Source organism: Alosa sapidissima, chromosome 20 (assembly GCF_018492685.1).
Source record: "Alosa sapidissima isolate fAloSap1 chromosome 20, fAloSap1.pri, whole genome shotgun sequence".
NCBI classification, from domain to species: Eukaryota; Metazoa; Chordata; class Actinopteri; order Clupeiformes; family Clupeidae; genus Alosa; species Alosa sapidissima.
In genome coordinates this window covers 20,129,828-20,142,721 of record NC_055976.1, presented here as the reverse complement: position 1 = coordinate 20,142,721, position 12,894 = coordinate 20,129,828, and the positions used below count along the sequence as shown (strand labels likewise).

The 12,894-nt window shown below is 50.0% G+C and overlaps 3 protein-coding genes across 4 annotated transcripts in view; 2 read left to right on the top strand and 1 right to left on the bottom strand.

Annotated features, from left to right (window-relative positions):
- lrp3 (low density lipoprotein receptor-related protein 3) overlaps positions 1 to 5,847 on the top strand; it is a 10,957-nt gene extending 5,110 nt beyond the window's left edge. For both annotated transcript variants that reach the window (XM_042073894.1, XM_042073895.1), the window contains 4 exons: positions 868 to 1,514; positions 2,348 to 2,820; positions 3,178 to 3,310; positions 4,256 to 5,847. In XM_042073894.1, the coding sequence (XP_041929828.1) occupies positions 868 to 1,514; positions 2,348 to 2,820; positions 3,178 to 3,310; positions 4,256 to 5,272 (2,270 nt within the window). In that variant the 3' untranslated portion in view covers positions 5,273 to 5,847. The remainder of the gene's footprint in view (positions 1 to 867; positions 1,515 to 2,347; positions 2,821 to 3,177; positions 3,311 to 4,255) is intronic.
- The window catches only part of LOC121694006 (WD repeat-containing protein 88-like), a 23,565-nt gene extending 12,088 nt beyond the window's left edge, over positions 1 to 11,477 (top strand). Inside the window, exon 13 of the transcript XR_006025646.1 lies at positions 11,467 to 11,477. The gene's annotated coding sequence lies outside the window, so the exon portion shown is untranslated. The remainder of the gene's footprint in view (positions 1 to 11,466) is intronic.
- Positions 10,929 to 12,894, bottom strand: part of slc7a10a (solute carrier family 7 member 10a) — a 36,871-nt gene continuing 34,905 nt past the window's right edge. The window contains 1 exon segment of the mRNA XM_042073896.1: positions 10,929 to 12,604. Within this exon segment, the coding sequence (XP_041929830.1) occupies positions 12,498 to 12,604 (107 nt within the window). The 3' untranslated portion in view covers positions 10,929 to 12,497.

Sequence of the window (12,894 nt, the reverse complement as noted above, 5' to 3'; positions counted from 1 at the left end):
TGAGGAATGCACACACACACACACACACACACACACACACACACACACACACACACACACACACACAAACGCTCTGTCTCCTACACCCTAACTGATGACCTGAGCTGTGTGTCCCGAAGCTTTCTTAATGCTGTGTCATTCGTAAGTTCCACCTTCGACTCTGCTGTTAACATTAAAAGCCAACGCACACTGCCGGCGACATTCGCATCTATGGATTTGACACTCAAGAAATAGAAACATTTGTACACAGCGTCAGCTGCCGCTAGTCGGCCTTGCTTCGTTAAAAGTAATGTTTGAGTTCTAAATTTTGGCGTCTCTTGACGTGTGTCAGACACTGTCAGACACTGGCCGTTGGCCTTAAGACATGTATCCTGAAACGTTCCTAGTTAAGTAAAGCATCTATTGAGAAAAGTTCACTCTGAAACATTCCTAGTTAAGTAAAGCATCTATTGAGACACGTTGACTCTGAAACATTCCTAGTTAAGTAGAGCATCTATTGAGACACGTTCACTCTGAAACGTTCCTAGTTAAGTAAAGCATCTATTGAGAAAAGTTCACTCTGAAACGTTCCTAGTTAAGTAAAGCATCTATTGAGACACGTTGACTCTGAAACGTTCCTAGTTAAGTAAAGCATCTATTGAGACACGTTCGCTCTGAAACGTTCCTAGTTAAGTAAAGCATCTATTGAGACACGTTGACTCTGAAGCCTGAACAGGTAACGTGTAGATGAACAAACCTTTGTGGTGTGTGAAAGTGTGCACTGGTGGGGAAGATATGTGTTGCATTAACGATTGAATCATTCAGACATGGTGCTAACAGATGTCCTAGTTGGGAACTCATATTCCGTGTGGTCATTACGGTGTCCAGGGCGTTTGGGTCAGAGCATCTGCCAGGCGGACGAGTTCCTGTGCGGTAACGGGAAGTGTGTCCCACGCTCGTGGCGCTGCAATGGTCAGGACGAGTGCGGAGACCAGACGGACGAGCGCAGCTGCGCAGCCCCGCCCACCGATGCGCCCTTTGACCTCTGCCCCCGCGGGTCGCTGGCGTGCCGCCTGGGTCCGACCACGCGCTGCCTGCCCCCCGAGCGGCGCTGCGACGGCACCAGCGACTGCCCCGACGGCACGGACGAGCTGGCCTGCGCCCCTGACCCCGCCTCTGACCCCGCCACCTGCGTCCAGCACCTGCGCAGCTTCTACGGCGCCTTCGCCTCGCCTGACTTCCTGCGTCCACCACCGGCGTCCGGCGTGTGGTCGGAGCGGCGGTGCAGCTGGCAGCTGGACACAGCGGACCCTCGGCCGCTGCTGCTGCGTCTGGAGCTGCGCCTGGCACCGGGCGACGCGCTGCGGGTGTTCGACGGGCTGACCCCGCGTCCAGAGCGCCTCCTGCAGGAGCTGTCGCACCACTACAATGCCCGCGCACCGCAGCTGGAGTCCAGCAGGGGGCAGATGACCCTCCTGTACCGCGCCGCATTCGGCAGCAGGGGACGCGGCTTCAGCGCCTCATACCGCGCCAAGGTACACAAGCACACACACACACACATGCACACACACGCAAACACACACACACGTTAGGTTAGCATATTCGCACTAAACCGCTTAGGTACGGGACATTAGGTTCAATACAGGTTGCATACTGAATTTACCAAATGCAGTGATTACACAGTAATCAACAGGCTTTTTTACTTGAAACTGTTTCAAACTCGAGTTCCCACACAAACATAGTAAGTAGCAGACCATATGTCAGTTTACTCAATTAATGGCAAAACACATTTGACACCTGTTAAAAATACTCTTCCCATTGTGCATCAAAAATATTGTCAGTGAATTTTAGATTAGCAGTACCTACAGGCTTATTGTATTGAAAATGAACTGAGCCGTGACTTCAGTACCAAGGTACATACCACACCGTGATGTGTGTGTACCGTTACACCCGTTACACCATTACAACACACACAGATGACCCTCCTGTACCGTGCCGCACCCAGAGCACACACACACAGACATGCAGACGAGGATGACTGGTCATGACTGACCAGCTGTGCAATACTATATCTCTCTGTGTTTGACTTCATAGGTTAAATATGTCCAGTGTATCATGGAAGGTCATTTTTCATACAGACTTGAAGTTAGAAATTAGAACAGACAAAAAAGAAATTCGTTTGTTTCTTGTGCTTGTTAGGATGCATTGTTGTGTTCTGAATTGTACTGTATGATGCACTGTAGTGTGTGTGTGTGTGTGTGTGTGTGTGTGTGTGTGTGTGTGTGTGTGTGTGTGTGTGTGTGTGTGTGTGTAAGTAGGGTATGCACACTGATGTCCAGATGTCGTGTTGATGTGTTGTGTCCGGCAGGGCTACTGTTTCCCGGGTGACACGCCATGTGGCGGTGACCAAGGCTGCTTCTCCGGGCACCAGCGCTGTGATGGCTACTGGCACTGCCCCTCCGGCCGTGACGAGGAGGGCTGCCCAGGGTGCTCGGCGGGCGCTTACCCGTGCGAGGGCGGCGGCGCGGGGGGGTCCTGCTACGCGGCCGAGGAGCGTTGCGACAGCCAGAAGCAGTGTCCAGGTGGCGGGGACGAGAAGAACTGCGCCTCCTGCCAGCCGGGCAGCTTCCGCTGCGCCAGCAAGCGCTGCGTGTCCGAGCAGTGGCGCTGCGACGGGCAGGACGACTGCAGCGACGGCAGCGACGAGCGAGAGTGCCTGACCAGCGTCCCGCGCAAGGTCATCACCGCCGCCATCATCGGCAGCCTCGTCTGCAGCCTGCTGTTGGTCATCGCACTGGGCTGCGCTTTCAAACTGTACACGCTGAGGAACAGGGAGTACAGGTACGCACACACACACATGCATGCACACACACACACACACACACACACACACACACACACACACACACACACACACACAGCACTGGGCTGCGCTTTCAAACTGTACACGCTGAGGAACAGGTGTACAGGTACACACACACACATGCATGCATACACACACACACACACACACACACACACACACACACACACATACACACATGTACACATGTACACACACACACACACACATGCACACACACACACACACACACACACACACACACACACATATACACACATGTACACACATACACACACAGACGCAAACACACACACACACACACACACACTGATGTTTGCCTTTGCTCTCTTCAGGGCTTTCGAGACACAGATGACTCGCATGGAGGCGGAGTTTGTCCAGAGGGAGGCTCCGCCCTCTTATGGGCAGCTGATCGCCCAAGGCCTCATTCCACCTGTGGACGATTTCCCTGTCTACAACCCCAACCAGGTAACGTGTGTGTGTGTGTGTGTTTGTGTATGTGTGTATTTGTGTGTGTGTATGTGTACGTGTGTATTCGTGTGTTTGTGTGTGTGTGTGTATTTGTGTGTGTGTATAACTGAAATCTCCATTTCCATCTCTCTGTCATCCTGCTCTGTCCACTGTTACCTGATATGCCCGTGTTCACAGTGTGTGTGTGTGTGTGTGTGTGGTGTGTGTGTGTGTGTGTGTGTGTGTGTGTGTGTGTATAACTGAAAGAAATGCTTGTTGGCTGGGGGCTCTTGAGAGCGTGTGGTTAAAGCCCACAAGTGTGTTTAGTCCTGCCCAGTGCAGCCCTCCCACCTCAAACCTCCCACCTCAAACCCAAACCCAAACCTCAAAGCAATCAATTATTCTTCTTCTTCTCTCCTTTTCTCTCACTCCTCTCTTCCTTTTCCTCTCCTCTCTTCTCTCCTTCTTTCTTCCTCCTCTCCTTATCTCTTCTACTCCTCTGCTCTCCTGCTCTTTTCTTCCTCTTCTCCTTTTTTCCTCTCCTCCTCTTACTCCTTTTCTCCCCCCCTCTCCTCTCCACCTCCCCTCTCCTTTACTCTCCTTCCCCTCTCCTCTTCTCCTCTCCTCTCCTCTCTTCTCTCCCCTGTCCTCTTCTCTCCTCCTCTCCTTTCCTCCTCTCCTGTCCTCTCCTCCCCCTCTCCACCTCTCCTCTCTTCCTCTCCTCTCCTCCCCCTCTCTTCCTCTCTTCTCCTCCCCCTCTCCTCCTCTCCTCTTCTCTCCTCCTCTCCTTTTCTCCTCTCCTGTCCTCTCCTCCCCCTCTCCTCCTCTCCTCTCTTCCTCTCCTCTCCTCTCTTCCTCTCTTCCTCTCTTCTCCTCCCCCTCTCCTCCTCTCCTCTTCTCTCCTCCTCTCCTTTTCTCCTCTCCTGTCCTCTCCTCCTCTCCTCCTCTCTCCTCCTCTCTCAGGTGTCCATGCTCCAGAATCTTCGTACAGCGATGCGCCGTCAGCTCCGCCGTCACTCCTCCCGCCGCTCATCGTCACGGCGACGCCTGGGTCGCGCCTGGAATCGTCTGTTCCACCGCGGCTCTCGCCTGCGAGGTCACATCCCACTGCTGACCCCCCCCTCGGGAATAGCCCCCCTGGCGCCCCCCGCCGGCGACACACACCCCCACACACACACGGACACCACCCCCTCGCCCTGCTCGGCCGCAGCCCTGGGGCTCGCAGCGCTCTGCCACGCTCCCCCCCACACACACGCACACACACATTCACACACACACTGCTTACCTGACTCACCGGAGTCGCCCGAGTCTCCCGGCTCACCCCTGTCACCTGTCTCAGCTATTTCACCGGATTCCCGTGACTCCCCAGATTCACCTGACACACCTGACTCTCCCATCACCCCTGAGTCCGCTGGCTCTGCAGTCTCGCCGGTGTCCCCCTTGTCCTCCTCCTCGGACTCGTCCAGCTCAGACGCCCAGGCGGGGCAGGACGGCGGCCCAGCTAGAGGCTCTTCTCCTGGGCAGGCTGCAGAGGACGAGGCCCCCGAGCTCCAGAGCCCCAGGATCGGTCCGCTCATCTACCGCCACCGTCCAGCCAGGAGACGGGCCCTGGCACTCGCTGCACACTCGCACTCACACACACACACACACAGGGATACAGACACAGACACATGCACACACACACACACACTCACAGCCAGGAGGAGGGCCCTGGCGTTAGCCGCCCACCTGCGGGGTGTGGCTCTGATCAACTACCCGTCTAGAGGCCACTCCCCCCTCAGCTCCCCAGACACACCCCTTCCCCTGCCGGCCAATCAGAGCCAGAGACAGCAGGTGGTGGGTGGGCCGAAAAGCCCTGCGGTGACCACGCCAACGGAGGACAAACAAAGAGAAGCGTCAGGGGTGAGGAGGGACTCTAATGACCTGTCAATCACAAGCAGCTCAGGGGACGAGCAGGAAGGCACGCTGCTCATCACTTGACACACACACTCACACACACACTATCCTTTTCTCTCGAATGTTGACATGACAGATCCCCACCCATCCCTCTCTCTCCTGTCATTCTTCCACTCGTTCTTCCTCTAATCACACTCCCCTCTCTTTTTTCTTTCTCCCTCTTTCTCTCTTTTCTCTAACTCTGTCTCTTTCTCTCCTCCTCTCCCAGCCAGTGGTTGGATGGGACTGATAGCTCCCAGAGTCTCGGTGGCCTTGGGGGAGAGCTAAAGCCGTGCTGTTTCTAGGCTACCACGCTGGAACACTCAGCGTTAGAACAATGCCTTTAGAATGTCACCAAGGTTCCATCATTGAAACACTGCCGTTGCTAAGTGACGCCTCCGTGCTGTCGGTGCTTCTAAAGAGACTTCTAACCCATTGGGACTGACTGTCGTGTGACCATATCATGTGGCTGTCACAAATTATGTACTTACCACAGGAGTTCCACACACACACACATCCATGTCAAGTTTACATCCATCCATCGTCCAGAAGCAGCTTGTCTTTAAAAGTGACCTCTTCATATCCACCCACACCATCACACAGCATCAATAAAAGTCAGGAAAAAACCCTCAGTGTTCCAGTGCAATGTGTCCTTACATACCAGGAAGCAGTCCTCAGTGCACAGGTCTGTGATGGAGAGCTGATCTCAGATCAGCCCTGAGAGATCGCCTCTGTCTGTATCATCATGTTAAGTGTTGGGTTGAGGTGTTAAGTCAAGGATTATACATAGGCGGAGTCAGCTACTTCATTGTAGTTCATGTCTATGGGCGTGAAATGGAGATCGAGTCCTGTCTGCATAAATAGGCGTGTCGACGTATTGATGACGTTCCACCTGTCAGACAGTTCTATATCACACCTGATATAAGGTCGATTTTCTCCAGCCTGGAATGCTCAAAAATGCTAAAAATGTACCTGAAATGATCAGAAGGGTTTGAGGATCATGGAAATGTGCCCAAATTCACATTCCTAACTCTATAGAACTGAGATCTTAGCATATGTGGTGAAATTCTGAGCTATGGCCATAGACTTCAATGGAACAGTCACTGCCTCTGCTCTGCATAAAGGGGGATTTTGCCCCCCACCCCCATGCGATCTGGGTTCCCGGAAGGGGCTCCTGATGAAAGATCTTGTGCCGCCTATGTATAATCTTTGGTTGAACCACATGCAGATGTAATTCCCACTTCCACCACCAGGTGTCACTGTTGGTGCTGTAACAGCAGACGTGTGGAGGTGTGTTAGATAGATAGATAGATAGATAGATACTTTATTGATCCCCAGGGGAAATTCAAGTGTTGCTGTGTGATTCATCATGGTCAGCTCCATGTAGACTCAGGGCCAGTTCTGCTAATGCGTGTGTGTTCTGTTGCCACTAGTGATCAGAGGGAGTCTTATCTGCCCACGGCACTGAAGCAGTCCTACTCATACAACAGTGGTCCCCAAACTACGGCCCGCCACCTCATTTTGGGTGGCCCCCCAAAACATGTCCGTGGTATATAGCATCTGGCCCGACATCGTCAAACTATAACCTCCGTAATTTCCCCCATTCATTGTCTATGGCGAGTCTTAACTGTACACATGTAATACTCTTTTTGTCCACTGGTGGTTGTTTTGGCGGGGCAACCTGCAAACAATGTAAGAGGCCAATGCTGACTGCATCAGTGCTCAAAGTATTCTAAAAGTTTATCAATTAATTGTTAATAACTAATTAACTTCTATTCCAGTCTTATTTCTGGGTCTTTCTGGGATAATTATTTCTATTTTTTATCCACTCGTTCAAATGTTCATTCAAATTCACAATTCACAAAGTTCTCAAAGGTGAGTGAAAGTGGTCATTTCAGATGTTTTTGTCAGCACTTCATAAACCTCTCATAGTTTGAGAACTTTAAATTATTTGTAGGATATTGCTTGTTCACAACTTGAGCTGTGTAGGCAAAGACACAGAGTTCAGAGTTCACACATTTTGAATGAAATATACTTTTGGGACTCCCTGCTAATACTTTTGGGAATGCTTACGTCTTTTTATTAGTATTTTCATTTGTAGTTTCATTTGAGCTACATTTTACACTGATATGGCATGATGACAATATAAACACAGCTAACAATGGTATTAAATCGCAGTAGCCTATGATTAAATGTAATGGAATATTCAACTAAGGTAGACTGCTGTTCACAGTTCTAAGATATTTATGGTTACTGATATACTCCGAGTCTCTGTCCCTCTCTTAGAGCCAGGCATAGCGAGCTGGCCCTCAGAAGAAAAAGTTTGGGGACCACTGTCATACAGTAATACCCTGCCTCTCACAGCTTCACAGTCCTACCATACAGTAATTTTAATTGTCAATTTAATTGTGCTTATAGAGTGGCAAAACATTACACATGTACAGTATCATGGCGCTTTACAAAGTGTAGACAATCAGAGAAAAAGAAGAAAAGAAAAGAAAAGAAGGCCCATGGGTAACCGGGGTAACAGGGGGGGGGGGGGAAACTCCCTAGAATTGGAGATACATATAGGAGGAAACCTCGAGCAGATCCACGACTCAAGGGCCTGACCCATCTGCCTAGGGTCAAATACAGGACAGTAAGGTCTGTATACATGACAAATGCATATGATAGTCAGGTGTAGAGAATAGGACATGGTGTTTAAAGCCACCTGAGGTGAAAGTTACAAGAGGTGGGATGATTACATATCGGTATGATAATGCATTAATCCTAATTTAGTGTCAGAAAGTTCAAATAGTCCAGTGTTGGAATTGTCCAGGGAAAAGGAGTTGTCAAAGGGCATGTGGTGGGTCGGCAGTACGGGCCAGGAATCCGGGCAGAGTTGTCATAGGGCAGGTGGTTGGTCGCTAGGCTGTACGGGCCAGGAATCCAGGTAGGGGGACAGTAATAGGCGATGATAGGGCAGTCATAGGGATGGGACTTCAGGTGAGATGGGTGAGAAGAGGGCCAAGCACACAGATGGCTGATGACTGGTGATGATATGCCTCACAAGTGAGGTAAGGGGGAAGAAAGAGATAATACCCTGCCTCTCACAGCTAGCAGCCGTGGCCTACTGGTTAGCACTTCGTACTTGTGTAACCGGAGGGTTGCCGGTTTGAACCCCGACCAGTAGGCCATGGCTGAAGTGCCCTTGAGCAAGGCACTTAACCCCTCACTGCTCCCCGGGCGCCGCTGTTGTTGCAGGCAGCTCACTGCGCCAAGATTACTGTAGTGTGTGCTTCACCTCACTGTGTGTTCACTGTGCGCAGTGTGTTTCACTAATTCACGGATTGGGATAAATGCAGAGACCAAATTTCCCTCACGGGATCAAAAGAGTATATATACATATACTTATATACAGTAATACCCTGCCACTCACAGCTAGCAGTCCTACTCATACAGTAATACCCTGCCTAGTTCAGTTAGCAAAGCTTATACTGGATTTATTATGACTTTATTTCCCTTTGTGAAAGAGTGTGTGTGTGTGTGTGTGTGTGTGTCAGGGTACATGCCTTTAAACACGTGGGGTCGTCTTACACATGATTTGCTGTGTCCGCATATGGTTTTCCCAAATCTTCTGCATGTGTGTGTTGGGTGTGTGTGAGTGGTGGGCCGTGAGATATAGCAGCGAGATTCTCTAGTCTGTCTGCTCTAACTGGTCCGCTGTGATGGCGGAACTCTAGGCCAGTTTAATCCAGAACTCTAACTGCTCCTCTGTGACGGCGGAACTCTAGGCCAGTTTAATCCAGAACTTTCCATAATTTCTCTTAGCACTCTTCTGCTGTCATCTTGACTGTTGCGCCCTTTTTGTGTTCTGGAGCAGTGATCCTACCCTTTTTGTGTTTCGGAGAAGTGATCCTACCCTTTTTGTGTTCCAGGGCAGTGATTCTACTCGAACAGCAAGTTCCTGTGGCTATTTTACAATAACCAATAAGCAATAACCCTGCTGTGCTCAGAGGGGCATTCGCCCTATTAGGAGTATACTGTATGTTTATCAAAATGATTTTGGAAATATTATTTTAAGGAAAAAAACTCTTAATATTGTATTATCACTATGCAAGATTTTCACCTTAATATACCCTTTATGAAGCCAATTTGATGGTAAACTTGTAATAGGCGAATCGGTCACCTCAGCATAGATGTAGTTGCTACTGAGAAAACCAGCCATGCAACTTCAAGAACGGCGGCCCGACAAATCTTGCAGGAATCGTGAAACATTACCTTGTCAGTAGATAGCTTTTTGGAGTTTTTGCCTGTTGTTAACCATCATCCATTTTTGTCCCCTGGACTATAAATTGGCCTTTAAAGTCCCCCAAAATGGAAGTTCAGATATTTGAAAAGGTTACTCAAGTTCAGTAACGAATTACATTTACCTCCTTACTGTCCACCACTTGCTCTAACTGCCCCTCTGAGAGAGTCTTGATCTCTTACTACCCGTCTGTGAGAGTGGTGATCTCTGTAACTGTCCCTCTCTGTGATTCTGTGAGTGATCTGGTGACCTCTACTCTAACTGCCCCTTAGTGATGGTGTTTACATGCACTTCAGTATCCTGTATCCAGTATGTTCAGGATTTTGAAGTATCCCGGTTTTGTATCTGTGCATTTGAACATCATATCCCGATTGCAGAACCCTGGATAAGCCCTTATCCCAGTTTGGATTGACGCGGTTATGGTAGGTGGAGTACTCTGAAAGAAACAGGGATACTGTTCTATGTATACACCTTAACCCGGCTTCTCATGCAAGTGTGTGACTGTGCTAATAGAATTGATGTTATTGTTGGTAGCCAGGATACTGGTATTCATCACATATACAGGGTTATTAATAACCGGGTTTCTCTGTCAACACTGTGTCTCTGTGTCGTCATGTAAACACCATATCCCTGTGTCGTCATGTAAACACCATTTCCTGTGTCGTCATGTAAACACCATATCCTGAATATGATAAAAATGGGGATAAGCCTCACACCCGGGATACTGGAGTGCATGTAAACATAGTCGTGGGAGTGGTGATGTTTACTCTGCACTAACTGTGAGAGTGGTGATGTTTACTGTGACTGCTCTGTGGGAGTGGTGATGTTTACTGTGACTGCTCTGTGGGAGTGGTGATGTTTACTCTGCTCCAGCTGTGTGAGTGGTGATGTTTACTCTGACTGCTCTAACTGTGAGTGGTGATGTTTACTGTGACTGCTCTGTGGGAGTGGTGATGTTTACTGTGACTGCTCTGTGGGAGTGGTGATGTTTACTCTGCTCCAGCTGTGTGAGTGGTGATGTTTACTCTGACTGCTCTAACTTTGAGAGTGGTGATGTTTACTGTGACTGCTCTAACTTTGAGCTGCGGTCTGCGGTCAGATGGTCCATAAATGATGTCCTGTGTCCTCTCCTCTCCTCCACCACTCTTCCCTGACCTCCATGGCAACAGTCATGAGGTCAAAGAAAGAAGTGATGGAGAATGTATTGGGATTTGGAAAAGACCAAAGCGAAACAGCTGATCTGACCACAGCCCTGATCTCGGCTTGAACTGACCCTTTGGGGCACTGCAGACTCTGTCTGTCCATCTGACCTGTCTGTCTGACTGACTATCTGTCTGACTGTCTGTCTGACTTGATTGACTGACGTGTCTGACTGGTCTCCTTTCATGTGAAAAAACACTCAGACACACAATATTTGTTTCTCTCGGAATTATTTAATAAGCTATTCATTAATATGCTAATAACACTTTTACAAATCAAAATAACGAGACCATCAACGTTCCTCAGTATAATTCACACGTTTGACACTTACGTCAGGAATGGCATCACCTTGATGCTTTTCTGTACACTGTATTTACAAGGCTGATTCCAGCGCAGGGGCACCCCCTACGGGACACACAGAGAGGCACAGGAGGGAAGACTGGCACGGGCAAACCCACAAGGACGTGTGGCTGTGTGTGTGTGTGTGTGTGTGGTTTGGCAGGCCCACACTGTCCTTGTACGGTAAATGGAACTGGGCAGTGTAAAATGGACCTGGAGCTGGCCCTTAGGAAGACTGGCATCTCATTCAACCAATCACATTTTAAGTTTAATTAGTCATAATCTCCCTTAGCCAATCATCTCTGCATATTGGCGTAACAGGAAGTGTGTGAGTGAATAGCCTCAGGGGCAGTGTATGTTTGTGTGTGTGTGTGTGGGGGGGGGGCTTTAAACCTCAGACTGGCAGCACCAGCTGAAGAGCGTTATTGCAGAACTGCCCCTCCAGCTGCTGAGGGTTATGGCAGGACTGCCCCCCCCCCCCTTCCCACTGCCACACTGTTGCCCCTCCCCTCTGGCACATGTTGTCCCCTGTGTGCAGATGCCCTCTTGTATGGGCAGCAGGAGGGTAGAACCAGCAGAGCAGCATACGGGTCATTATAACGGAACGCAGCGGGGCAGCCGGGGGGGGGGGGGGGCAGCTCGGCCGCACTGCACAGTGTGCTAGTCATGGTTAGCATCGACGTTAGAGTTAAACTCTGAGGAGAAGGTGGACGCCGGGCGTTAGAGTTAAACTCTGAGGAGAAGGTGGACGCCGGGGCGTCGGGGACTGGGCAGCAGGTCTGCACCGGGTCACTCGTGCTTCAGATATTGCTCAGAAGGGAAGATGAGTACAAAGGGTTAATGGACGTCCACGCTGCTTCTGAAACAGCCTGGGCCGTCGTCTGAGACATGCTAGGCACATCCTCCACATCCTGCGGACAAGAAGCCAAACTAGATTGGGACTACACGGCAGATTAAACTATAATCCAACAGCTAGCATCCGCGTCTGTCAGGGATGAGCAGAATCGCACTCACTCCGACAGAAGAGACGAAAAGAAAACTTAGTCTTCACAAGGCACAATAAACACACAACCTGGACCGTGACCGGACACGCGCGCCGCACCGCACACACGCCCCAGCGCTACGGGACAGAACAATCAGGACCAGGTGATTGAAACAGGAAGGGTAGAGAGCAGTGGAACTGTCCTTCAGGAAGGGTAGAGGGCAGTGGAACTATTCTTCAGGAAGGGTAGACCGCAGTGGAACTGTCCTTCAGTTGTGTGTGTGTGTGTGTGTGTGTGTGTGTGTGTGTGTGTGTGTGTGTGTGTGTGTGTGTGTGTGTGTGTGTGAGGGCAAGGGCTACTTGACGTGGGAGAGGGAGGAGGACGACTGAAGGAGTCTCATGTAGGTGAATATCCCTGGAGGGGTCAAAGGGAGTGTGGGGGGGGGGGCTCAGCTGGCCAATCACAGCTCAGATTTCTCCTCCAGCTCTATCTGGGCGCTCGTGTCCAAGGGGTCTTCCTGAGGGAACACCACGTAGCACAGCTTCTGTCCAACGTACGTCAGCACCTCTGCAACACAGCCAATCACAGAACACGTCAGCAGCGGCAGCCAATCACAGCACACATCAACAGCAGACAATCACTACAGACAGATACCCACCTATCGCATCACAGATCTGGGTCTACCTGTTACAACAGTTATTAACCAATCACAACTGATAGATATCACATCACAACAGAGACATTAAGCAGTCACAACTGATAGATATCACAACACAACAGAAATATTAACCAATCACAACTGATAGATATCACAACACAACAGAGATATTAACCAGTCACAACTGATAGATATCACA